At 40.1% G+C, this 27,039-nt stretch overlaps 2 protein-coding genes across 5 annotated transcripts in view; both read left to right on the plus strand.

The window, feature by feature from the left end:
* The first annotated feature begins 9,029 nt into the window (after positions 1–9,029).
* ntmt2 (N-terminal Xaa-Pro-Lys N-methyltransferase) lies at positions 9,030–24,293 on the plus strand. Its single transcript, XM_042006586.1, has 4 exons — positions 9,030–9,228; positions 17,269–17,441; positions 20,459–20,711; positions 22,228–24,293. Exons 1-4 carry the CDS (start codon positions 9,030–9,032, stop codon positions 22,482–22,484), a joined length of 882 nt encoding a protein of 293 aa, XP_041862520.1. The 3' UTR covers positions 22,485–24,293.
* A 2,068-nt stretch (positions 24,294–26,361) lies between these two features.
* Positions 26,362–27,039, plus strand: part of kifap3a (kinesin-associated protein 3a) — a 57,693-nt gene continuing 57,015 nt past the window's right edge. For 2 of the 4 annotated variants that reach the window (XM_042005809.1, XM_042005811.1), the window contains exon 1: positions 26,362–26,516. In XM_042005809.1, coding sequence (XP_041861743.1) covers positions 26,485–26,516 — 32 coding nt within the window. In that variant the 5' untranslated portion in view covers positions 26,362–26,484. Of the gene's footprint in view, positions 26,517–26,587; positions 26,652–27,039 lie in introns of those variants that run through there. The other 2 variants (XM_042005812.1, XM_042005808.1) reach the window with 2 other exon arrangements.

Raw genomic sequence — 27,039 nt, forward strand, 5'->3', positions numbered from 1 at the left:
AGACAAACAAAACAGTATGAGAACCAAAACAAAGAAACAAAACAAAATTAAAACGTACAATATCACCAGAGCAATAGCATTTTCAAACATAGAATGCGTGTACTATCCAAGCAATTCAACAACATACAACGAATTAAGATTTATAACACAGGCACTGTCCGATAGTCTCACTCGGACAGTTTGGACTGTAGAGTGTTCCATGCTGTGGGGGCAGCAAAGCTAAATGCTCTTTTTCCAAATTCAGACCTTACTCGTGGAACAGAAAAAACAAGTGTAGAACAAGATCGCAAGGCATAGCTACTGCTTGTTTTCTGCAGTAAAGTGCACAAATAAGGAGGACTCAAGCTTAAGAGAGCCTTATAAATTAGGGTCAGCCAATGTGCATACCTACAGGCACTCAGAGAAGGCAAGATTGATTTTGCATATAGTTCACAGTGATGGGTGAGATAACTGCAGCCTGTGACAAATCTCAGTGCCGCATGAAATACAGTGTCCAAGGACTGGAGACATTTGGACGAAGCACTCAAATAAAGCACGTCCCCATAGTCGAGAAAGGGCAAGAAGGTCGCTGTCACTAATTTCTTTCTGACCCTGAGAGAGAAGCAGGTTCTATTTCTGAAAAGGAAACCAAGCTTCGCCCTACGTTTAGAGACCAGATTTTTTTATATGAGTTTTAAAAGAGAGCTGTTGATCTATGATAAAACCCAAGTACTTGTAATGTGAGACCTGCTCTATAGGTCTTCTATTTGATGTTGTGATATTTGGAATATTCTGCGGTAGCATCTTTGAATGATGGAAGACCATGAGCTTGGTTTAGTCTATATTTAAAACCAATTTAAAATCATATAAACGAGACTGGACAATGTTAAAAGCAGATTGTAAAAACTCAAAAGCCTGAGTGAGAGAGGTAGAACAGCAATAAATAATGGTATCGTCTGCATAAAAATGGTACATTGCATTTGAAAAGTTATTACAGAGATTGTTTACATAGATTGAAAATAAAATGGGTCCCAGCACTGAACCTTGAGGTACCCCTTTAGTAATGTCCAGAAAAGAAGAGGTGGTTCCCGCCACCTGAACACATTGTGTTCTATTTGATAGGTAGTTGGCAAACTAGATGCTAGATGTCCACCATTCTTCTTTGTTGTGATTCAAAAAAGGCGTAGCTTATACCCACCTACCAGGTAAGGGTGTGGTTGGCTGGTCAGGATTTACCAAACCAAACAGCATCAAACCGTCCCATACTGACCCGGACCTGCTGGTGGAAACGGGGCTAAGAAGTTTTTAAATAATAAATAGTTTAATTTTCCCCCAGAGGGATATTATGTTTGTCCAAACATGTTGATACTCAGATGTTTGTGTTCTCCTGAGTGTTTTCATGAATGCCACAATATTTGTAAAAAGTTCTTAAGTAGGACTTAAGACCTTCATACAACATGGCACATGTATGGTACCAAGATAACAACGTCCATGAGCTTAACGTCTTCCTGTTTGGTAAAAATTTGACTTTTCAGGTTTGAACAGAGCTAGTTGTGCAACAGGAGAAACACCCTGAGGATTCCTGATCTGGACATCATGGAGTCATCAGGTGAGGACTTTAGTCCATTTCACACAGAAGTTATTTTCTACTATCTTTGAGAAGGTTTATGTCATCATTTTCTGGTGTATTTCACCAACGAAGGACCACTGGTTCTGTGCTGTGTTATCAGATTACAGAACAAGCACACATTACGGTACAATGCAGACATGTTTCACCAGTCCAGGCCTCAGAGTTTAGATCTTCATTTATAGCCAGAAACTCGCTGGCCCTGCATTTCTCCATCATAATCACAGTGAATCACACACACGCCATGGCTTCCACGCCAGGTCCAGATGGGAAGAAATTCCTCCTTTTTTGTTGTAATGAGCAATGCTTTCCGTCAAACGCTGCTCAGCAGGAAGGTTGTGTTGGGAAGAGACGTTTTTCTTCTCCAGTGGACGGTTTTATTCTTTATTGTATGTTAGGCAGAAGTTAGGACGTTCGGTGTGCTTTAAAGCGGTCAGGATGTCATTATCCGTCATCGTTTGGTGGGCCTTTACATTCAGCAGCACCTGATCCAGGCCCCCAGCCCTGCACTGCCGGATGAAATACTACATGTTCAGGGTTGGGCCTGTAAAAGTCTGTAACTAATCCCTGCCTCCTCTGAGCTGAGAGGAGCTGAGTGGGACAGACCCTCCATGATATGCTGTGAGAGTTAAAACCCTGAAACAGCAGCCAAAGAAAAAGCAGCCCAAAACTTATCAAGTCTCTTTTTTCCAGTGGTATGATTTACTGTGAGAACTGGAGATGAAGAGAAGGCACATTCCTCCAGGCTTAATTCTCTCAGGGGATGGAAGTAAGGCTTCTCCATGTCTGGATGAAAGCATCCCAACTCCAGAGCCTCCAGAGTCTGCCTCAATCCCCTCTGCTCTGGAAAATGACCCGTCGTGGCTTTTGGGGTTGTTTACTGTCCTTACAGGAGGCAGGAATCTTTAGAGAAGCCACCACAGAGCTGAAACATACTTTACAGGATTAAAGATGTGTTAGCAGCCTCTAGAGACTCAAACTGGTTATTACACCCAATGAGACTGGACCCACCATGACCGGTTTCAGAGATGGGGCTTCAGCCTGGACCCAGCTTGTTGTAGCTGGCTTAACTCACAGTCACTCGGCTTAAATAAATTAAACTAAACTAGCTGCAAAGGGGACGTTTGAGCTAATCTGAGGCTGATTCTGAAACTAATCCTTCAAAGTGGAAGATTTACCTTCAGTTTAGAAATGTTTGCTGGGACCTGACACGAGGCTGCTGCAGACAGCAGGAATCCACTTTTAATGAAATAACAGTGGAAATGCTTCTGAGCTGATATTTGTGGGGCTTTTACCCAGAAGGACCTCCTTCTTCTGATTTCTGCCTTTTGTAGTTTCAGGCTCTTTTAAAAAGTCTGTAAAAACAGGTAAAATCTGATAGAAGTGATGTGTAAATATGTGGAACACATTTCAGTGACTTGCTTGAAGTGATTACGTTTTCATTTGGCAAATTTCCACCTGATGTTTTTTTCTCTGAGTTGCAGTTTAATGGCTGTTAAATAATTTTTTTTTCAGATACAAATGGTACTAGTTGTTTCATGATGTTTTTATTATCACCAGTTTTACTCAGCTCCATCCAGGACTCTGTAGTAACTAAAAACAACCTTAAACCCAGGTTAGGAAAGTGACTTTAATGTCCAGTTTAACCAGTATAGACCACGACTTTTACTGATAGAGAATCACTGAATCTGAATAAATTAACATCTAAAAAAACGAGTTAATATCTCTCAAAAGTCAATGATGTAATATATGAAGATAACATTCGATTATTAGGTTAATCTAAAACAAGTATCTTGAAAACAGTTTTAACCCAAAATGAAATAGTATAATAATAAAATACAACAATCTAAGAGTAAAAATAAATAAAAAAAAATAAAATCAGATCTCAAAATACAATTATTTTTTATAAAAAATAAAAACATAAAATAAGCTTTTAAAAGAATGATTTAATATGTTAAAATAAAAAGATATTAGAATCTGCTAATTTAAAGAAACACTCTGAAATAAGTCATTTCAAAGTAGTTAAGTAGTTTTTCATAAATGACTTAGTGCCCTGAAATAATTTGGTGTCTCCAAAACAAATTAGTATCTGAACGTTTTTATGAAAATAAATGAGTAAAATTATATCTTACAGATGTGAGATCTCTAACTCAGAGTTGGTCATCTGAAAGCTTTAAAGTGCGTCAACATAATTTATTTTCTGAAAATAACGACACTGTATGTTAAAATATTTCAACAGAATCTCAAAATAAAAGATTATAAATACTTTCTATTAAAAAATGGAATATTCGTGATTTTACGATCTGACATAATTTTTAAAAGATATTTATTCTGGCATAACATCATACTTTCATAATTATAATGACTACACACTCTGAGAAAAAAAAGTACCTAACTGTACCTTTAAGGCCCATTTATGTTTAACGCAGAAGACGGTTTCGTCCGTCTCTTGCGTCGCTTATGGACGTAATTTGATCCGTTTCCAGGGAGCTAAGCTCGCCGTCGCTTGACGCAGAAGACGGGGCGAGCTTGCTAGACGTAGCAAAACAGACGTCGCTATTTATGTACGTAAGGAAGCATAAACTGGTCTTTAAGAGACAAAGACCCGTCACTGGAGTGTTACCCTCAACAGTGGGTACTTACTCGTAGTTTGTATCCTACACAGATCCGTGTTATATCTCTGGTGGTTGTCTTGTTCCCTAATTTTAAGACGCACTACAGAACTTTAGCAGATTTTCTCAGTGATGCGCCCCCCCATCGACAGCTAATCCAGCATCCATCTTTCATCGTACCTGCACTGTGACATCTCTCCAGCCAGTAAAAGATAAGCCTTGTCTTATCTCTTGCTCTGCTTCTTTCTCTCGTTCTTTTCCTCTCTTTACGATGTCTTCTTGCATTTCTTTGCTGAATCAGCCACAGTGCGCATTCAGAATGGCCAGTATATTTATGTATATTCACCTGCTACTGTGTGACGTGGTGTGTAAAGTCGCTGTGCCATTAAACAAGTCCAGAACGCAGTCTTAAGGTCTTAAAGTTACAAAATTCATTCATTCAAATAGTTGCCTAAAGAAACATAATGGTTTCACATGTCAGTGAACGCATCACAGGCAACGTGGGTTTCAGCATCTGGACCACGGATGGAAACCTGGGATCAAACCGCCAGCATTCTGACTGGCAGACAACCACTCTCTCCCTGGGCAGCTCAGTTCGTGATGGTTCCTTGAATTTCATTTTCTTGTTGTTATCTTTTCTTCTTTTTAAATGATGAGAATGAAAAACTGGAATAAAAGGTCATGTTAAGATCTCCTTATATTGTACCCTACCGTTTCCCAAAAACAACACATACATATATGAACCATTTATTACATTCAACCCCAATAAATGGTACACACGGTTACTCTGAGGGCCAGTTATGAGTCCTAGTGGGTATATAAATCCAGATTGTACCTTATGGGACATAAATGTGCTCCTGAAACTCCTTTATTCTGACAGTCGAGGATCTTTATGCTTTCATCTATCACTGATGAGGTTTAATCCCTAAAACTTGAGGGTCTTGACTTTAATCGTTTCAGTGATGCATTGTGATGCGTGGACAGTTTTTCATCAATACAGCAAAAGAACATAATCAATTATAATGATGTAAAGTATATATTCTGCCGCTGCTTGTGTGTGGCTGATCTAGCTGCTGGAGCAGTTAGCAACAGTAAGCAAACATACAGGAAAATACACCAGTATCTCACTGGAAATACATTAATCGTTTCAGTGAGTTCACGTTAACATTACATACGAAAATGTATGAAAACCGCTAAGTTTGTTCAGTCTTATGATGCAATGTGCTAAACTTTTGATGTATCAACTATTTTTCTTTATATTTCTCCCTCCAGTTGTCAGACTTTGTTATAATCGCTTAAAGTGGTCTTGAACAACAGTTCATCAGCTTTCTGAAGGTCTAAAAATGTTTTCTTTTGAAATTTTCTGTTTATTTCCCCTCATTTTCAATCCAGTCCTGGAACTGGACAATTTCCAGAGGAACTTAACTCTGACCTGTGAATCCTTCAGGCTCCTAACTTAAAAGATTACCCACATTTGTGTCGACACATAACAGACAATTTAGCAAAGGAGCAGTTTAAACTGAATCTTTAGGCTTTTTGTTGTAAAGCCAGTGTTGCGTTGCTTTGCATACGTGGCATGCGATATACATATATGTGTGTGTGGGTGTGTGAGTGTGCAACTCTGTGTACTATAAATTGCTCCTGAAGAACAAAGAATTTCAGGAACAAAGGTGATTTCCAGACTTTGGGAATATTTTTAAGGCTCAGGTTAAAAATGTAGGACAGGTGCTGCTGAGCACCTGAATGGGTCCAGTGTTGAGTTTGAAGTTATTTGGATGAGGGATGCTCATATTTTGAAGGTCTCCTGTTCTGTTAGGGTCAGGGCTGCATACCCGGTCACCTCTGTTACTAGGCAAAACATCCGTCAGGGTGTGTGGGGTCTGATTTGTGACCGTACAGATGGCGTTTTCGATACAGGAAACATTCCTGTAACAGCAAACATGTGCCTGAGCAAAAGTTAAGACTCAAAAACTAATGAAAGGAATTCATTTGCACCTTTAATTGCAAATGTTAAAAAACTGCATATCCCCAGTAGGTGGAATTGATACGGTAACCTGGTAAATCTGCCCTCCAGAAAGCATTTGCGTGTCTCAGCACCACTCCGTTCCCCTGGGCGACAGCTGATGTCACTTATCTAATTTTAGCTCCTGGAAAAATGGCAGAAAAATATTCATGTGAAGGGTCAAACATAAAGAGCCATTTCTGATGCTGCAGGAACTCGTGTCCATCATTTGTATTTAGAATAAGATTCAGCTGAAATCTGGAAACATGATGGATTCACCAACACGTAGACATATGGAGGTGTGTGACAAAAGATTAACCAGATGACTGATGTCTAAAATAAATTAAAATAAAATGAACTACAATAAATAAAAACTAAATGAATATATAATATACATAATAAATAAATACAAACTTTTAAATAAATTGATAAAACTGTAATAAAGTGGATAAATAAAACAAAATATATAACAGACTAAATAAAATTTAAATGATAAATAAAAACATTCATTCATCTTCTTTATCACTTAGTCCAATTCAAGGTCGCGGGGAAGTTGTAGTCTGTCCCAGCAGGAAAGAGGCAGGAACACCTGGACAGGTCGCCCGTCCATCACAGGACCAACAGAGCGAGACAACTCACGCTCACTCATACGGAGAACTTAGAGAGAAGCCAAGCATGCACGGGGAGAACATGCAAACTACACAAAAAGCCACCGTTCCAACCTCCCCGCAACCGAGAACCTGCGACCTTCTTCCTGTGAGGCCTCGGTGCTGAATGAAAATAATTAAAACACATTAATACATAAAAATGTAATTATAATTAGATCAAATTTGAATAAAGATAAATTAAAATGAAATGAATAAGTCAAGAAAATAAAATTTCAAATGAAAAATTAATAGATAAAGTAAAAGCACAAATTAATAAATAGAACTATAATGAATAAATAAATAAATTACACAAAAAGATAAAATAATAAAGAAAACATAAAAAATACATTCATACTTAAACAGATAAACAAATAAAAACTAAATTGTATAAAATTAATTAAAATAAAATATTATAAACCAATCAATAAATAAATTGATTGATAAACAATCAAAAATGAAATACAATTAAATAAAATATAGACTAAATAAAACTAAAATAAAAACAGAAATCAATCAATCAATCAATCAAAGATGAGTAAGAAGCTTTATAAAAACTAACACAACTCGTTTGAGGAAATAATGAGTAATATTAATAATAGTTTCTTCAGGCAGCTGACAGCAGCCTCTACTTAAAACAGTGTCATACATCCACATAAAGACCACATGGTGTCAAATAGTCGTGAGAACAACTGGTGATTTACCAGAGTGGTGGGAGGGAACTGTGTTAACTGGGCCTGGTTCTTCTCATAACTACATCCAAGTAGTTCGTATTTCAAAGCCTAACTAAATTATGTTAATGCCTAAACCCAACAGGAAGTTAGAAACTCTCATATGACCTTTATTTCCCCTTCGTCCTGCCAAGGTTACGATGGACCCGATGCAGGACTGAGAGGGAAGAGGTGAAGACAGGCGACGGTCTCTGAGGCTTTTCATAAATCAAACTAAGGCACGAATAAGAGTAAACAACAGAGAATCCACTGGGAGGACAGGAAGCGTGAAAAGGAAATATACATGAAGGCATCTATACATCACCAGTCAAATGTTTAGAGTCGTTGGGTTTAATGGGAAAGTGTGTCCAGAGTTTTTTCTGGTAAATACGAGGGACAATACGTACAAACAAGCTGCAGGTGAGGCAGTCAGTACAGTAACAATCGGCCACCTGGGAATCAGATAAAACTTAAAGTATAAACATAGAAAAAAACCTGAAAAATAAAAACCCCCGATGAGCCTGTGTGGGTGCAACAGCTCACCGGAGTCTCATACGCTTACAGTTTTATTTAGGTACACTTTAATTATAGGACTCGCCAAACAAATACACATGCATATATATATATATATAAAGCTTCAGTAAATGAAACAATAAAATGAGGTCAAACTGAACAGGAAGGCCTGTTTTGTGGAGACAGCTGTCTGTTTGCTCCATGAAGGGGGTCTTCAGGGAAAATAGGTTGGGCACCGATCCAGCAGAGCAGCTTCGGGATGTGGCGGAACGGGAGATCCTCATCGTGGGTCTGCAGGAGGGTGTGATGCTGTCATGTCAACATGGAGTAAAAGCTCTGAGGAAGCTTTCCACCACCTCGTTGGATCTATCGCACTGGGTCCGACCCGGTGCTGGAAGGTGGTCCTGACACTGATTCTGTGCTCACCTCAGTCTCCTTCAGAACATGAGAGGCACACTTCCTTCAACGCTGTAAACATACATTAAACATTGAGTTTGGTGGTTTGCATTCAGGGTTTCTGAAGGTTTGTGTGTCATGTGGTGACAGAGCTATGTTTAAGAGCATGCTGAAGTTACTGCTGCCAGTGCTTAGGTCAGATGTGTGGATTCTCGTGTGCTGTGGTGGAATTTAAAGCCTGTGCAGTCTTTTTCTTCATGCTTGTTGGTCCTGAGAGTTTTTAGACACAAGGCATCTCCCTTCATGCTCACCCCCTCCCTCCTCTCTCTCTTCTCCAAAGGGGGTGTCTGCAGCAGGTGACCTGTAAATCTGGTGGGACGTCCCGAGTGCCGGCGGGTGTAAAAGATCTCTGCTGATCGCTGGCAGAGCTGTGTACAACACTCAGCTAAACAGATATAGCAGCAGCAGGAGAGACGGTGTCCGTCTCCTGACCCCCCCCCCAGCCCCGTCAAACAGCTCCTGTAAAAACAGCCAAACAGGTCAAAAATGGAGATTACACTTGAGGAGGAAAACAGCAAGTCATCAGCAAACTTTGAGTTCGAAGGCGCTCACCAGGCGTTCAGGGATCGCTGGAAAAAGACAGACGACACCATGTGCCGCCACAGCATGTCCTTCCACCTGCACCACACGCTGAGGAGCGAGTTCTTTGCCAGCTACCTGTACCTGCTGGAGAAGATCCCCGTGGGTAAGACGCCCCACACACAGCTCACATGTTCTCCACAAACCCTTTAAGAACGGGGAGAAACTTACAGCAGCATGCAGGGGGGTTTTGTCTGTTACGCAACTCATACACAGAAAATCAGCCACTTTTCTTCCATTTGTAAAAATAAACGTGAACTTTTACTCCAACAAAAAGCACTTTTGTCAATATCCAAAGTGACAGATGAAGTCTAACACACAGTTTTACAGACAAAACAAAAGCAGGTGCCTGAAGCGCAGCCACATGAACAAAGTTCATCTGGAGGGCAGGAATGTACTTAACTCACTTTCACTGTTTGAAAATGGTCTTTTCTAATTACCAAAGTTTACCAGAATGAAATGAAAATAAATTAAACGCTGATTCTTCCTTTATGAAACAATTCAGATCGTTGAATCATGAAAGTAGAGATGTGGAACGGTTTGATCTGGATCACACTGCAGTAACAAAAACGGAACAAAACACAGATTTTATCAACAAGTTGTTATACACAGAGTGTAAAAGGAAAGCACACACACGTTCATGAACATCTTAAAATCCAGTAAATCCTTCCTCAGATGAACATCATCACATCGTTATTTCCTGAAGGAAACCTAAAAGTCAGAACCCGTGTCTGAGATAAACTGGTTTGCTCCAACGTTGCTTCAGCTAATGGAGGTCTCCAGATCTCTGAAGGCCCCACCACAGCATCTCAGTCCGGATCAGGTCTGGACTTTAACTGGACCAGGTCCACACCTACTGCTGTGTTTGGGATCATTGTCCTGCTGCATGAGACAGTTTCAGCCAAGCTTTAGCTGTTGGACTCACATCGGACTCAGATCAAGCCTAAATGAGGGATATGGATGTACCGTTGATACCATCACCTTTAACCCCTTAATGCTGTATGTGTCATATTTGATTCTCAGGCCCTGTTTACACAACAATGTTTCCAAGCAAAATGCAAATATTTTTCCTTTGCTTTAAAAAAAAAGAAACAACAAAAAACTAAGAAAAAACCTGCATTTACTCAGCGGAGAGAAAACTGTGCAGTCAGTGCAGGAGAAAACACAAACAGGACCATGCAGTACACATGCCAGGCCTCTAGTGGGCAGTGAAACTTCGCAAAGACACACCCAGGTGTGCACAGCATCCTCATAAGATTGCAAAACACAACAGCAGCAGCGTTACGTGTCAACTGCTAGATATCTGCTGCACATAACCTCTGTGTCTACGCTGAGGCAGATATACTCTACCAGAAACGGGTTTTCGCTCTGACAGGCCAAATAAACATGACACGGAGGTCCGCCATTGTTATTGTTGTTGTTGTTGTGCTTTTTGTGGGTTAAACGAGGTCTGAGTGCACAAGTGCAAGATGACATGAACGACATCACCGTTGCCAAAAGTCTCCATTTCCAGTTCCCACTGATGGGACTCACCTTACGTTGGGAGAAAGTTTCCCTCTGGAGGCCAGCGTATATCTTTGTGGTTTTATCCACCCTAAACTCTGTTACCATGGAAAAAAGAGGCCAGAAAGCGACAAAACTTTTGTGTTTTACTGTGTTAGTTTTGTGGCATAAACGAGGCCGTAGTCTACAGTTTCTGAGACCTTTTGCATCACTTTATGGTAAAAATGTGGCTCCAATACCTGACGTCCGCCCCCTGGTGGATACCATCTGCATTACAATCATTACGACGTGACGCGGCAACAAATAATAATAACTATACAAAAAGTATTTGTGTTAATTTCTTTTTATATTTTGTTAAAAGGCCAAATAAAGACTTCAGATTTTCTTAAGTCAGGCTTTAAAGGGTTAAAGGAAATTTACAGCGTGTATAAATATATTTATTGCAAGAGCAATATGAAATATGAATAAAACCCACAAAGATAAATACTTGAAAGAAATGCTTATAAAATGTTCAAACTGACTAATGCATAAATTTAATTAACTTCAAATTAAAATAAACATTTTTTAAAAACTAAATTATTAGACTACAAATTAATTAATTCATTTCTTAAATTGAAAAACTAACACACTCAGATAAAATCAGATAAACACAAAATAAACAGAAAAACACAACAAAAAGAAAGACTGAAATAAAATACAATCAAATGTTTAATAAATCAATAACAGTTAATAAATAAATATAACTGATAAACAGGCAATATAAAATAAATGCATAAATAGGAGTAATAAAAATAAATTAATCAATAAAACAAATTGTTTATATATAAAGAAGTAAGATAAACAAAAGCTAGTGTTGTTCCTGACCTTTTACTTAGTTTTTAATCCATTTATGTGATTTATTTGTTTATTTTATTTACTCTTATTCATGTATTTATATATTTTTATTTATTTATTGTGATTAATTTATTCTACATTTTGTTGTATTTTATTGGATTTCTCTTTTCCATGGTTTGCATAACTTGTAAATAATTTCAGACATTAAGGGGTCAAAATACATCATCATCATCATCATCACTAACACACACAGCATCATCATGACATCTGATTGGCTGCTATCATCATGTGACACAGAAAACAGGGAAGAAGAGCTGCATGTATTGTATGTACCTCAGTATTGCGATATTTAAAGTATTGCAACTAAGTAATCAAAGAATCCAGTCCAGAGGACCAGTATGCCCGTCCCTGGCCCAGATCATCACCCCCCACCGCCGTGCTAGACAGCTGGTTTGAGGTGCCGGTGCAGCTGCCTTTTATGAAGTGTAGAATAAGCAATAATGCAACTTTAAAATGGAAATATGTGTAATATTGACGGATATCCTCCACCAGTCAAAGGTTTGGATCCATTTTCGTTTTAAAACCAGCAGGTAGATGTGTCCAATCATTTGACTGGAACTGTACATATGAGGAGACACAGAGTACAGGGACTTCAAATTATAGAAGAATATTCACACTACACACTTGTTATTTTTTAAAAACTTTAGATGCAAAATTTACTTAAAGAGAAGGAAAATTTGGACTTTTTCCTGTAAGTTTTCAGGTTGTTTATCCATCAGAACCCAAAGAATGCTGTAAAAACTCGTTTTTCCCTCCAACCACAGCTGGGCAGTGTTTTTAGTATCTTCCTGATAAAAGTCATTAATGAACATGTTACCATGAGAGAGATGGTGAAGTCGCATCACAGCGTCCCAACCAGCGTAACCTCTTCCCATCCTGCTGCCTTCTCCTGGAAAACAGTCAGCTTGCACTCAGTTTTCTACATGATGTAAAACAAAACTCTAAAACTCTAAAACAAAAAGTGGTTCCAATGCGGCAAAAACAATTCAGCCCAAAAGTCTTCATGACTTCGTCTTGTTATGAGAGGATTATACTTTGCAAGCGCAGAATGTGTGCGAATGTTAATCTGGTTTTCAGAGTATAAGTCTTTTATTTCTTACTTAGTAACTGAATCCTAAAATTGGTTGTTTTACATGCAAGTTAAATAATCTCACTGAGACACGCTGAGATCATATTGTGTCTTTCACACCAAATTTTAGCTGTAAAAACCTGTTTCAAGTCCTCCCAAAAGCTCATTTCCTTTATTAAGTGAAAAAACTTTAGAATCAGCCTGAGTTTGCAGGTTTTTTGCTAAATAAGGGACTTGAAATGAATGTTTCACAACTTGTTTTAAGATATTTCCCACTTGTTAAAAGTTCAGAAATCTTTCTTATTTCAGAAAGTCTTACTGAGTGTAGTTTTATTACTGCACTGGCTGATTATTTCACTCGATGATTATCAGAGTCTTCTCAATTTAAGTGTTTTTACTCATATTAAGGCCACTAATTTTAGCAGTGAAGGCCCGGGTCTCCATCTTCTGGTGCTCAGGTGTTCACTGAAGGCACACCTGGTGGTCAGAGGTCAGAATGAGACATGACGAAGATGCACACAGAGAAAGTTTCTCCTACTTTCAAAACCCACCACTTAACAGCCGCCACCATAAGTGAGATCATGAGCATTAATCCCTTCATCTCATAGAGGGCTTTAATGTTGTGACTTCATTCTGAATCGCAATCATTAAGACAAATAAATGTCCTCTGAAGGATTTTATGAAAATCAACATCCAGGTCAAAGATGGCGATTTAACAAACAACCCCCATCCGGACAGCTTGAGTCACACCCAGCTCTTCCAGAAGGCTCCATCATGAGACCACGAGCTTCAGAAACAGGAGATCCTGATCCGTTGGCCGTTCTGGCTCAAAGACGCCTTACTTTCTTACTGCTAACCCGATACAAGCACCATTAATGGTGAGGCATGTGAAGTGTGAAAGCTTTAACTCATGTCAGTGGGAGGTAAACAGCAGCAACCCTGCAGATTATTTACAGCTTTCAGTGGAGGCCGTGAAACACAGTTTTACTTCTTTATGTCTTCATTTAGCAAACAACTTAGAAATAAACTCTGAAGAGGAAGAGGCTTGTTGGGAGAACATAATAAAACAAACCAAAGTAAATGTTCAGGGACAGCTGAGGTTATTTGGGTTTGGATTTTAACAGTATGAAAGGAGGATGAGGTGTTTAACAGGGAACTTACTACTTTTAAAACTAAATGAATTCATTGTGTTGATTCAACAAAACAAAGTGTGTTTATCATAAATGTAAAGTGATCATATCTTTACCTCCAGCTGGTGTCAAATTTGGAAAAGAAAAACACAGAAAACATGTTGGAATAAAACTTTACATTTTAAAATATAAAGTTAAAAAAACAGTTATTCCAGAAAAATTCTGTGAAAAAACAAAAACAAAACAAAATGAGTTAAATTCCATAATAAAAACAAAGTTTGTACCTTTACTAGAAATGGGATTTTATTTACTGTTTAATTTCTGCTCTTTAATGTTTAATGGAAGACGTTGGTGGTGCTTTATTCTGCTTCACTCGTCTGATTGGCTGTTCAAACAGTCGTCGTGCTTTTCAGTCTGACATCATCAGACTGAGACACGAAATATGCAGCATTTATAACATCCGTGTACCAGCGACTCCCATCTGGGAGACCTGAGTCAGAATCCAGCCTGGGGCGTTTAACGTTGCAGGGATTCGCCTTATAAAACCCTAAATGCTTCCTCATGAGACGACAGCCACCCGGACAAACGTCAGATGAGACATCAACCCTGATCTGGACCAGCAAAGCTCGATGAAGGACCACAAGAAACGTCTTAAGAAACATTAAACTGCCACAAAATAACAAAACATGCCGTCTTAAATAAAATCAAAGGTGTCTAATTGACTTGGATGTTTCAGTAAAGAACTAAATGGACTCTCACATCCACCGATATTATTAAAACAATCAGCAGGGCATTAACTAGAGGAGACTAATATTCCAGATGAAAAACATAAATCTCATTCAGACACAGTCCTGGAATCAACTACCAGTCATTGTCAGGGAAATCAATAATTATCAATCATTAAAAATAGTCTTAAGCAACAGTTAAACACACAGAAACAACGTACCACCACACATACCACCCATGTTCTTCCCTATTATGGATGTTATTATTGGAAATGTTGTGTATTGTTGGAGATGTGTACACAGTATTTTTTATTTGCAACCATTTCATGTAAATACTGTATATGCTGTTGTCTACTGTATGTCTTATGTTTCTGTCCCTGTATTATGTTGTATCATGTCGTATTTGACTGAGTTTAGGTCCATCTACCGGCTGAGGGACCAAAGATGGACGTTAGCTGTTATCATTATCTTGCATATCTACATGAAAATGTACATTAATAAAAAGGTATAAACTGTATTTTTCTTATGAAATAAAGCAACAAACGGCTCCGAATAGAAAACATCATTTTATTTAATGGAAGCTACACCTTGAACGTAGGATCATGTAACCAACACCCAGTTTCTGAGCGGGCTCTGCCCTTCACGCTGGAACACTGATCAAAGGTCAGCCTCTAATGAGCCGGCTGGAGGTGGACGGGGACGCTGGGACCTGATTGACATGTCCTTGGCAGACAGCGTGTCGTCACGTCGTCTCTCCATCTTTGTCTTGCTCCGTGTTTCTATACTTACCATCTGGAGGTGTCACATGACAAGTAGCTGTCCAGTCTGAGTTTCCCAAACAAACCTGTGGGTGCGGCAGATGTCTCACACCACGTGGACGTCGTTTGTCAACTCATTCTGTTTCATCCTCAGCCGGTTTTTGGATGGAGGCGTCCAGCAGGAAATAAATCCCCCTGGTTAATGTTTCACTGGTGTCATGAATTCAGCCACTGGAGAACTTTGTCAAGCGGACGGACATTCCCACCTCCTCCTCCCACACAGGAACATGTCATCTACACCTTCTGCAATGTTGCGTTGATTCTGCAGGATTATTCGGATTGTTGTTGAAGCCGGTTGTTAAGTTTGTTAATGTCACCGACATCCATGCAAGTCTTTAAAAAACGCTGTGATGAATGAGAGCTTCTGAGGGTGGAGGAATCCTTTCAGCTCAGCTTCTTGTAACATTTACAAATGAACAACTCTGGAGGTGAAGTGTTGAATTATGCAACAGCTGAACAGAGTGTAAGAGCAGCACATGCTTATTTATAGCCTTCAGCTAATCTAATTATCATCCCACTTCTCCTTTGAGATCGTGCTCCTCTCCATGCAGAGCAGCTTGCTGTCATGTTGTGAACATCTGCTTCTAATTCCTCGTTAATCACACGGTGTGCAGTCACTCCTAGTAACCGTTTCCAGCCACTGTTTTCTTTTAGTTTGACAGCATTTAAATTTGTGTTTCACAACAAAGTGATCACAAGGCTCTGCATCCTGTGTCCATCTAAACCAGTCCATAAAATAATGACCTAGCTAAGCAAACCATCAAATCTCTTTGTTTCAACCCATCCTGAGCTGCACGAGGAGACAGTGGAGAGGAAAACCTCCATCAGGACCAGAACCAAGAAGGAAAACCTCCATCAGGACCAGAATACGGAAGGAAAACCCCCATCAGAACCAGAACCAGTGGAAAGGCCAGAAAAGAGGGGTCAACCAGTAGCAGAACTCTAATCCAGGGATTCCTGCTGAGGAAGAAGAGAAACACAAATGAATGACAACATGGAGAGTAAAGAGAGCAGAGAGGAGCCCAGTGCATCATGGGACGTCCCCTGGCAGCCTCGGCAAATAGCAGCAGGACTAAAGGATGGATCAGGGTCACCAAGCCAGACCTGCTATAAGATTTATCAGGAAGATGATCTGAAGTTAGAAAAAGTGTCTGCTTTTGACCAAACTGGGAGCTAGTTTTGCATCCTGAAGCCAAAGTGGGAGCTGGTTCTGCTTCCTGAAGCCAAAGTGGGAGCTGGTCTTTCTTCCTGAAGCCAACCTGGAAGCTGGCTGTGATTCGTGAAGCCAAAATGGGAGCTGATTCTTCTTCCTGAAGCCAAGTGGGAGCTGATTCTTCTTCCTGAAGCCAAGTGGGAGCTGATTCTTCTTCCTGAAGCCAACCTGGGAGCTGATTCTTCTTCCTGAAGCCAAACTGTGAGCTGATTCTTCTACCTGAAGTCAAAGTAGAAGCTAGTTCCACAGAGAGGGGTCTGATAACTGAAGGTTCTGCCTCCCATTCTACTAGATCTCCAATCATGTGCTTTTCACAGGCTCCCATCAGAAAGAATGATCAGGAGAGTTATTCTGGTCAGTGGAACGAGTTGGTGGTGGAAGATTTAAGTTCCCTGATCTTCTACTGACCCATCTGACAGATGATTGTTGACTCAGTGTTTTATTTTCTTTAAATATGAGGTTTTACTTTGACTGTTTGTTAGTTTCTTGTGACACATCACCCACATACCCATAAAAATTCCTCCCTGAAGGCTTTCTGCATTCTGAAGCTTGGAGGAAATATCAGGGTTGGGTCGTCAGGTAACCACTAAAAATGATTAACTAATCAGAAACCTCCAACAACCTGCAGCTGGACACAGACTGTTTGGCTTGTGGTTTGCAGCCAACAGTAATAAGAATCAAGAACCTAAAGGAGATTTTTCCGGTAAATTCAGGGAACATTTTGAGCCGATTGATGCATGAGCAGATTGGTTTCCAGACCCTGCCTTACATCCGTCTTCCTTGTGTTCCCCCAGTGAAGCTGTTCCCGGTCACCTGTGAGTACATCAAAGGTGAGAAGCAGTTCTACTACAGAGCTCAGAAGTTCTACGAAGACGTCCCCGCCTCGGAGGAAGGCATGATGGGAGATTTTGTTGAGATATCCAACGTTGATCTGGAAGGTTCCCGTGAGTTTCTGAAGAGGTTTGTGGTGAGTCATGTAATCAGATCTGCTGCTTCTCCATCATCTCCACTGCTGCTCCCTGAAATATCCACTTACACCAGTGTAGCTATCTGTGATTATACATGCCAGTCTATTTTTATATTTTCTCATCATCCTGACTGTACAAAAAGAATCCTACTTTGTTTCATGTGCAGTTTCTAAAAGTAGCACAGCCCCATAAACACCCATACAGAGCAAACTCACCAACAGCTGCCATGGCTTCATACCACCACCCTCCCTGAACAAACCCTGCTTCTGTTTGGAAACATCTTGGATAAATTGCAGAATGGTGTCAAACAAACCAGAGCGGATGCATCATCTGAACCTGATTTATATCTGAACATTTATATTTGTGTGCATGCTGCACATCATAGCATGGGGTGAAGGATTTATTTTAGACGCTGTTGCTAATTCAGGGGACTATGTTTGGCCCAGGGACCTGGTTATGGAGGATCAGTTTTACAGGCACTCTAATTATAAACTGCCATCATTGGAGGCTTTAAAGCCCCACAGACAGCAAGAGGCGACTTTTCTTCTGGTGCTAATGTAAACACAACAATCCAGATTTAACACAGCTCAGTTGTGGTTCAGTGTTTGCTGCTACTGGCTGACACATTGCAGCACGATGAATGGATTAAATGTCCGTCGTCTATTCTCAGCCTGGATTCTTCTGTCTGATAGAAGGACATGATGCACAATCCGACTTTAATAAGCTACACAGTTATCATGCCCAAACAACTGATCATTTTCATCACTGGATTGAATTCTTTAGTTTTGCCAGAACACCACAAGTTTGTCTGTCTTGTTATAAACTAATCTGTCATGACTCAGCACAGATGGAGGACTCAAAGGCCGATCTGAGGCAGAGGGAGTTTAATAAAAAGAAAACAAACGGCGAGGCAAAGTGTCAGGTAGCAGAAGTGGGCTGCAATAAAACAACATAATAATTTCATAAAATAAAAAACAATGACAAAAAGCTTTCCTGAATAAATTAGTTTTCAGCTGCTTTTTAGTCCACGGAGGGACGGAGACAAGTCACTCCCCAGTCCAGGAGCTCCAGCCTAAAAAGCCAGGTCTCCCTGGGTTTTAAAACAGATCTTTGGGACCTTCAGGAATCTCTGGCCTGAAGACCAAAGTGTGTGCCCTGAGGAGTAGGGATCCAGTAAGCTGGCAAAACACTGGGAAGCCTAACCGTTAATGCCGGAAAATCTAACCTAAAGTTTTTAAAGTCAACACAAAGTTTGACTGGAAGTTGATGAACTCTTGATGAAATAGTAGTGAGCTCAATACCACACGGAGTGTAGTTGCTGATGGACTGGGAATGCAAACGCTGACGTCCTCAGACACCAAGAACATAAATGAGCCTTATTATTGAGGAGCAATTTTTATTTACTTTAGGTTTGTCTTTTTAGTAGTTTTTTTTTTATATGGACAGAGGTTGAATGGGCTAAATTATGACCTTCTGCTGCAGATATCAATGCTTCTTAAGTTAAGAACCACAAACTTATTTGTGCATCTTATCCAGGCTCCTGTTCAGACCCAACATCTCCATGAAAAACAAGCATGGCAGAAAAAGATTTAGGACACATGCAGATTTAAACAGATGTACATACACACGGCGCAATGTGGCAGTAATTCACCCAAACCAGGAAGCCTCCTGTAACAGAGCTCCTCAGGGCCCCCCTTCGTTCATACAATCAACCACTGGGGCCCCTGATGCAGAGGGGTTGGGGTGAGGTCAAAATACCAAACGAAAAGGAGGAAAAGCCAGCATGATTCAAGGGAGGTGACTTTTTGTTCCCTGGTGGTAAAGTTCACTGCATCGTTGCCCCGAGGAACTGAGGTCGACTTGTTTGTGCTGTCGGTGCTTGTAGCTCTGAGGCCGGACATCTGGTAGGACAAAACACCGGAGTACAGAGCTGTCCGTCACCATGGCAAGCACATGAAGCTGGAAAATAACACGTACGCGTTTTATTTTCACCAAGATGGCTGACTTTAACTGATTAACTTTAACTTTAGCTCCTAGAGCAGGTGTGTCAAACTCATTTTAGTTCAGGAGCCACCAGATGTGATCTAAACTGGGTTGGACCAATAAAATAACAAAAAATAACTATCAATGCTAAAACTCCCCATTTTCCCCAAATTTAAGTAGAAAGAAGAACACATTTTCAAGATGTTATATTTAGTTAAATTTCTCTTTAAAATGAATTCTCCTGAAATTTCTGAAGAAGAATACACTAATATATATATATATATATATATATATATATATGATGTATTTGTAGTTTTTTTTAAATGTGTTGTTTATTTCCATATTTAATTTTTATTTATATTTTCATTATACATATTTCATATATAAAATATATTTTTTATTTATATTCTGTAGCTATATATTTCTAATTTCTATTTTTGTCTTTTATTTTTTATTTCAGTTACATATTTAATTTATATTCCATATTTACACATTTCTACATTTTCTCATTTCCATGAACTTCCAGATCACAATGAATCTACAAAACCACCAAACATGTGATTCCAGGTACCTGGAAATGAAAAATCCAGTATTTACATGATGATCAGAGAAACCTTTTCAGATCTAGAATTTATTCTAAATGTACATACTTGTACATTTCCACATGTGTGTAGTAATCCTGACCACCTGAACCGGCTCATCATACAAACTGAAGTCACCACTATTAAGTCAGAAAGATGGAAAAGATGGAACCAGTTCTCCTCCTGCCTTAGAAATGTTTTGATATTGAAACAGAAAAATTTAAATTACAGTTAATATAATGGTTAATATCTTCTATGTTATTTCACATATCCAGATTCGTCCCATGGACCAGACTGGACCTTCGGCCGGTTTTGGCCCCTGAGCTGTTCTAGACAAACATCTAGAGGCTTAACTCTGTTTTTACCGCAGTAAAAAAAATCCTTTGGGATCAATAAAGTATTTATCTATCTTATATATCTCAGTAATGAAAGTTTTTGTTTTTAACTAACAGGGTCCTGGCAAGGCCGATACACACTGTGCTTTGGATTGTGGAAGTGGGATCGGCCGTGTGTCTAAAGGAGTCCTTCTTCCCGTGTTCGAGAAAATGGAGTTGGTGGACATGATGGAGCACTTCCTGCTCCATGCACACGAGGAGTATCTGGGTGACGACGCTGACCGCATTGAGACCTACTACTGCTACAACCTGCAGGAGTTCACACCTCCGAAAAACAAATACGATGTCATCTGGATGCAGTGGGTGGCATGTAAGTATGGAGGTCATCTGTCTTGAATCCTCATGTTTCTATGGCAAAGCTCCTGGTTTATATTGATGGTTGACATATCATTAAAAAGCATTTAAAGCTTTACTGAATTAATCTGGAGAGTTTAAACAGGCACACATTTCTAACCAATCTACGGTGAATTTCAAGATAAAAACAAGTTGTGACGTCCAACAAGTCTCTTCAAACCTAATACAGCAGTGGATGGAGGGATGGATCCATCCATCCATTCCTCCATCCCTCTATCCATCCATCCATCCAACCATCCATCCATCCATCCATCCATCCATCCATCCATCCATCCATCCATCCACCCATCCATCCACCCATCCATCCACCCATCCATCCATCTACCCATCCATCCATCCATCCATCCATCCATCCATCCATCCATCCACCCATCCATCCATCCATCCATCCATCCAGCCATCCATCCATCCATCCATCCATCCAGCCATCCATCCATCCATCCATCCATCCCTCTATCCATTCATCCATCCATCCATCCACCCATACATCCATCCATCCATCCATCCATCCATCCATCCATCCATCCATCCACCCATCCATCCATCCATCCATCCATCCCTCTATCCATCCATCCATCCATCCATCCATCCATCCATCCATCCATCCATCCATCCACCCATCCATCCATCTACCCATCCATCCATCCATCCATCCATCCATCCATCCATCCATCCATCCATCCATCCATCCACCCATCCATCCATCCATCCATCCATCCATCCACCCATCCATCCATCCATCCATCCACCCATCCATCCATCCATCCATCCACCCATACATCCATCCACCCATCCATCCATCCATCCATCCACCCATCCATCCATCCACCCATCCATCCATCCATCCATCCATCCATCCATCCATCTACCCATCCATCCATCCATCCATCCATCCACCCATCCACCCATCCATCCATCCATCCATCCATCCATCCAACCATCCAACCATCCATCCATCCATCCATCCAGATTGAACAACTAATTATGTTCCCCTTCTGTTAGCAGGGCTAGCAGCCTCCTTAAAGAAATGCTAACAGAAAGAGTTAGCATGTCAGACTGGATGAGGGTGTACCAAAATCAAACGGCCCTGTTCTAATCCGTGAATTTGGTGGAATCATGGTTAATTACACCTCCAGCTTCATCCCATGGGTGGCGCCAGAGTGCGTGAAACACAGACATGAAACTTGGTGGAAATAATCATGTGACTGTCTGCAATTAGTTAATTAATTTTCAAAACATTTTACAACACAAATCCTGAAGGATTACCATGGAAACATGTTGGCGGCACAGTTTGATTGTCCTCTGGTAGATAGTGGTTTTTGTAGGATTTTCAGCTCCAGGATGTAGCCGTTGAGATAATATTTATTTTAATGTCCATCTGTCTGGACCATCAGTCTTCTCCTCTACCTGGACAGAAGCTGGAGTTCATATCTTATTTGTGGTTGTTTATTTCCATCTTTCCTTAACTGTAGGCCACCTGACAGACAAGGACCTGATGAACTTCCTAATTCGTTGTAAGAAGAGTCTGCGTCCCAACGGTGTTATTATAATGAAGGACAATATGGCGCGGCAGGGCTGCAAGCTGGACCCCATCGACAGCAGCATCAGCCGCCACCTGGACATCATGAGGGTCATCATTGCCAAAGCTGGCCTGGAGATCCTGGCCGTGGAGAGGCAGGACGGCTTTCCGGAGGTCATCATGCCCGTCTGGATGATCGCTATGAAGTAGAACAGACAAGTTTGCCGCTGACTTTTCAAAAAATCTTGATTTGTGATAGCATCTACATCTATGTGAAGTCCAAAAACATAGGGGGAAATCTCCACAGTGTCATCAAGAGATAAATCCTGAAGCAGCAGTGTGGATGAGATGGAAGCACCCAGGAGGTTTTCTCTGCTCTGCACTGAAATAAAATAATGCTCTCAGCAGGATATTTCGCTTGTTCACAAGCAGACAAACTGAAAGTCACCATCAGTCACAGGTTTTATACCTTGATGACACTAAAGAGTCAAGCCTGGGCGCTCGGGGGGAAAATGCTCGCTTCTGTCTGAAAGATGAGGTTTACCTGATTTACTGTTGGCTTTCTTCTCCTGGAGAATTATTTGTATGAGCTGGCAAAATGAAGCCCATCAGAGAGCGAAAGTATTATGCTAGACTGGGTTTTAATAGATCTGACCTAACATGTAGATGTGGATATCTAAGCAGCAGTGTCTGATCACAGGTCATATGGTTGACTAAAACTGGTAGAAAGGATCATTTGTGAACTGAGTACCTTTCAAGTCATCCCATGCATGGGAGTAAATATTAACCTTGTTTATCTTAGCTGATAGTTTGATCTGATGTTAGATAAGGGTCAGAATACAGATAGATGGGTGGATGGGCTTTAGGAAACCATCATGGTCTACAAGGCGAGGATCTTGTGACAGACGGACAGTTGAAGATATTCATTTTATTTGCCTTTAAAATTAGGAAAATCCCCTTTTTTAAAAGTGTTTTTAATGGGCATTAGCAGCTGATACCTCTCTGTACATCTCCACTCTGATCATAACAGAAAACAATCGACTGTGAACGAACCTCCTTCTGTCATGTGACTACATTTATGTAAAATCTCAGCTGGAAATGAAGATGGAAACAGAAAATGTAGAAAAATTGTTATTACTTAATCAAAAAGAGTTTTTTGTAGGTTCTATTTACTACCTTTATTTCTTTGTCAAGTTTTGTTTTAATGACGTCTACATTATTCTTCCAGTTTGTATTAAGATACCCATACCTCCATCTTCTCACTACATGATGCTGCTTGGTGGATATTTAACAGTTTGCTTAAAAATAGCTTATTTATTGATTGAAAACAGATCATTTAACCCAAAATATGATCAATTTCTAATCTTAACCTATTACAGCCCTCCATCCATCCATCCATCCATCCATCCATCCATCCATCCATCCATCCATCCATCCAAACTGTGTTAGCATCTCAAGTTAGCTAGCTTTAGCACACCACAACAGCATCACATGCAAACTTAAAGTCTAATTAGTTAAGTGTGTCTTGCAACTGAAAAAGGTTTACCTTGGTTCTGCAGAGACCTCTACGTGGGCCTACAAGCTGCTGTTCCCATAATCCTTCACTTTGCATACAATCAGCGCGATGCTACTGATGCATGTTTTACCATGAATGGGCACTAAGATGTTGGGAATTAAGTTTGTGCCTCCAGATGTCACTAATTCTTACACACTAGGCCTTCAGCAACCTCTCTGAACACAGCATGCAGTTTCTGTTACTTTATATTGTAGATGTCACATCGAGTGAACACATCAGGTGTAAATATTGTTTTTGTGTAAAAATGTGTTTTTTACCACTGCTTGTGATATTGCTCATTGATAGATCTCTTTTTTTTACACTTCTCCCCATGAAAAGCTTAAATTTATTCAGTTATTGTGCTTTGCTAGCTTAAGTTAGGTTTGCCAGAACAGCAATGATACAGATTTTTAGTGCATTTAACTGTAACTTTAATGTGCTGATGAGATTGAGCTGCATTGTTTCCAACCTATAAAATATGTCAAACTGAATGCATATGTGTTCATTTTTCTTTCACTGCTCTTTTCATACAAAAAGCTTTTCATCCTCCACGTGGAGGCTAATGGGATTAAAGATGGGTAATTACTGCAGGCTATTACAATCAAGGCCAGAACATAAATGTTGACCCATATTCCAACATTGCATCCCATCCACACACCAAAGAGTTACCAAACTGCAATCTTCCACACAACATCATTTAGATTATCTCAAATCATTAAAGTAAATGTCCCAAGTATTATTGCTATGATTATGTTTTTCAAGCTAACAGTAGAAGCAGCACATTGTTCTAGGCTAATGGCTTTCAGCTGGGCCCCTGCGGTGGATGTGGGGGCTGATTATTTCCTGGTTTTGACAGACAGTGCCTGTTTTCATATCTGCGCTGGCTTCACTTCAGGCCTGTCAGATGCTGTCTGCATAAAACACATCCAGGAGTCGCCTCAAATATTCAGCGTTTGCGTGCGTAGTGCTGGACGGGAGTGGTGTGGAGTCCTTCCTCTCTGAGCTTTTTCATGAAAGGATAGTTTGTGAGTGAGGAAGGCTGGCGCTGAGAAAATACAAGAACCTTCAAAGTGTGAAGGGTGCGATGGCGTGAGATGATCTCCGAGTCAGAATGACTCTTAAGATGTGAATAGACCAAACACATTTTCCACATCCTGGATGAATTAAAGATCAAAATGCCCCAAAGTTAAACTTGTAGGTACTTTTTTCCCCTCCCACCCCCACTAGCAAATAGCAGCCAAATGTGCTGTCACCTTTTCAGGAGTGGTTAGTGTCGCTGACAGTCAAAGCTATCATTTCTAATAGCGCTCAATGTCCTCTGCAGCCGCTCGGCAGCAGTTTGAATACATTAGATAAAATAACACTAATTTGTCCAGTCATGTCAGCGGTGCAGAGCTTTGGGCTCCAGGTTTTTTATGAGTGTATCAAAGACAGAGGTGGTGACCAACACTGAGCTCAGGGATGGAAACATTTCAGCTCTAAGCTGAAACATTCACCATCCAAAGAAAATATCAAAATGCTGGAAATTACGAATGATCAGCGTCTTCTAATGGCACAGTTCAAAACAATGATTTGATTTCATCTTCTCTCTGTGGAATCCCAGAAACTGTCCACACATCATCGTCCATAGTTGTTAGCTGGAAACAGACCAGATGGGCGATTACACAACACAAGACACGACCATCACCCTGCAAATAAACTTTATTAACCCTTAAAACCATTTTTAAAATGTAAAACTGCCTGTAGAATCTCATCCCTTGTTTGACAGGAAGTGGCTTCATCATCATGTCCCGGTCTAAATAGTTGAAAACTTCTGTAGATCACCTAAAGTGTAAGCTATCCACCAAAATTCACCCCACAGTTACACACTATTGTTTCTGGGATTGATGATGATAGAAGAGCTTTCGGGGGCTCTGGAAATCTAGTGGAGTTGTAGTATGGCTGTACATCTTTACTGGTACCATGATTCATTCATTCAGTTAGGATCTCCCTGTTTATCTATATTTATTTCAGAAATCAATCTGAATGTCCTGATTTTGACCAACGTGATAAACATGTAAACAACTTTCAGCTTCATTATTGAACTTTATTTTTCCATTACCGAAAAATCAAGAAACATAACAATACTGTGATGCTAACCATAAATGGCTAAGCAGCCCTCTAGTGGCGAGATTTCTTGCAGTTAAGCATTGTGTTTTGTCCCATCAGCCTTTCCGTAGTCAGTTTAAACAAAATATGGATGTTTTAGACGTTTAAGTTTTTCATGTTCTCCTTTTTGGCCAGAAGACATTTGCGTTAATGTATTCTAGTTCATTTGTTATTGAAAACAGAGAATATTGTTGAGGTAAACATTTGTTGATGGACAAAATTGTTTGAGTCTATTTATTTCATTCGTGCATGCTAAACGTTAGCTTGCCAATAGTATTTTCCATAGATGTTAGCCTACCTGCAGTACAGGTTTACAGCCGCTTCGTCCTCCAGGCCTCCAGGGGGCAGCAGAGTCCGCGTGCCCCACCTCTCAGACGGCTGCGAGCTGTGCCGCCACCCTGGCAACAGGCTGGAGAGAAGAAACAACATCCGCCCCCTCATCATCTGCATCAGCTGTTGTCGATTAAAGGAAAGAAACCCCGATGAGGCTTGTTTTTGGTAGTTAAGATGGAGAGCGGAGATCCCCGGTACCTGAAGAGGTAATGTCTGCTAGCGTGACAGGTGTTAGCTTAGTGTTAGCGGCTAGGTGGGAGACACGAGACAGCTGGATGCTCACTTACCTCTGAAAACATGTCAGGCCATTTAAATGAATTGTGGTCCCTGCGGCTTCAGATGTACGTATAATTTTTTCCCTGAGGGCTCTGAAGGGATTAATAAAGTATTTCTATTCTATTCTAATTGTATTTTCGTGTCAATAAGAGCAGAATTTAGCTGGCTAACAGTCGCTACCTTTAACATGATCTGTCCATGTTGTGTAATTGATGAGGCCTGATGCTTCGATTTGTAAAGCATTTAACAAATATATTTTCCTACTAAAAATATTAAATACACCTTTGCTGTTACTGATAATGGCTTACTATGCCCACAGTCCTTTTGCTATGTAAATGTGAAAAGAGTGTTAAAGCTTAAGTTTTAACATGGAAAATTATTTGATGTCTTTAAATTTACTCGTTAATTTTTTCAGTGTGTAAATTTCTTCATGTTTGACTGAATCGTATGAAT

Source organism: Melanotaenia boesemani, chromosome 14, assembly GCF_017639745.1.
Source record: "Melanotaenia boesemani isolate fMelBoe1 chromosome 14, fMelBoe1.pri, whole genome shotgun sequence".
NCBI lineage: Eukaryota > Metazoa > Chordata > Actinopteri > Atheriniformes > Melanotaeniidae > Melanotaenia > Melanotaenia boesemani.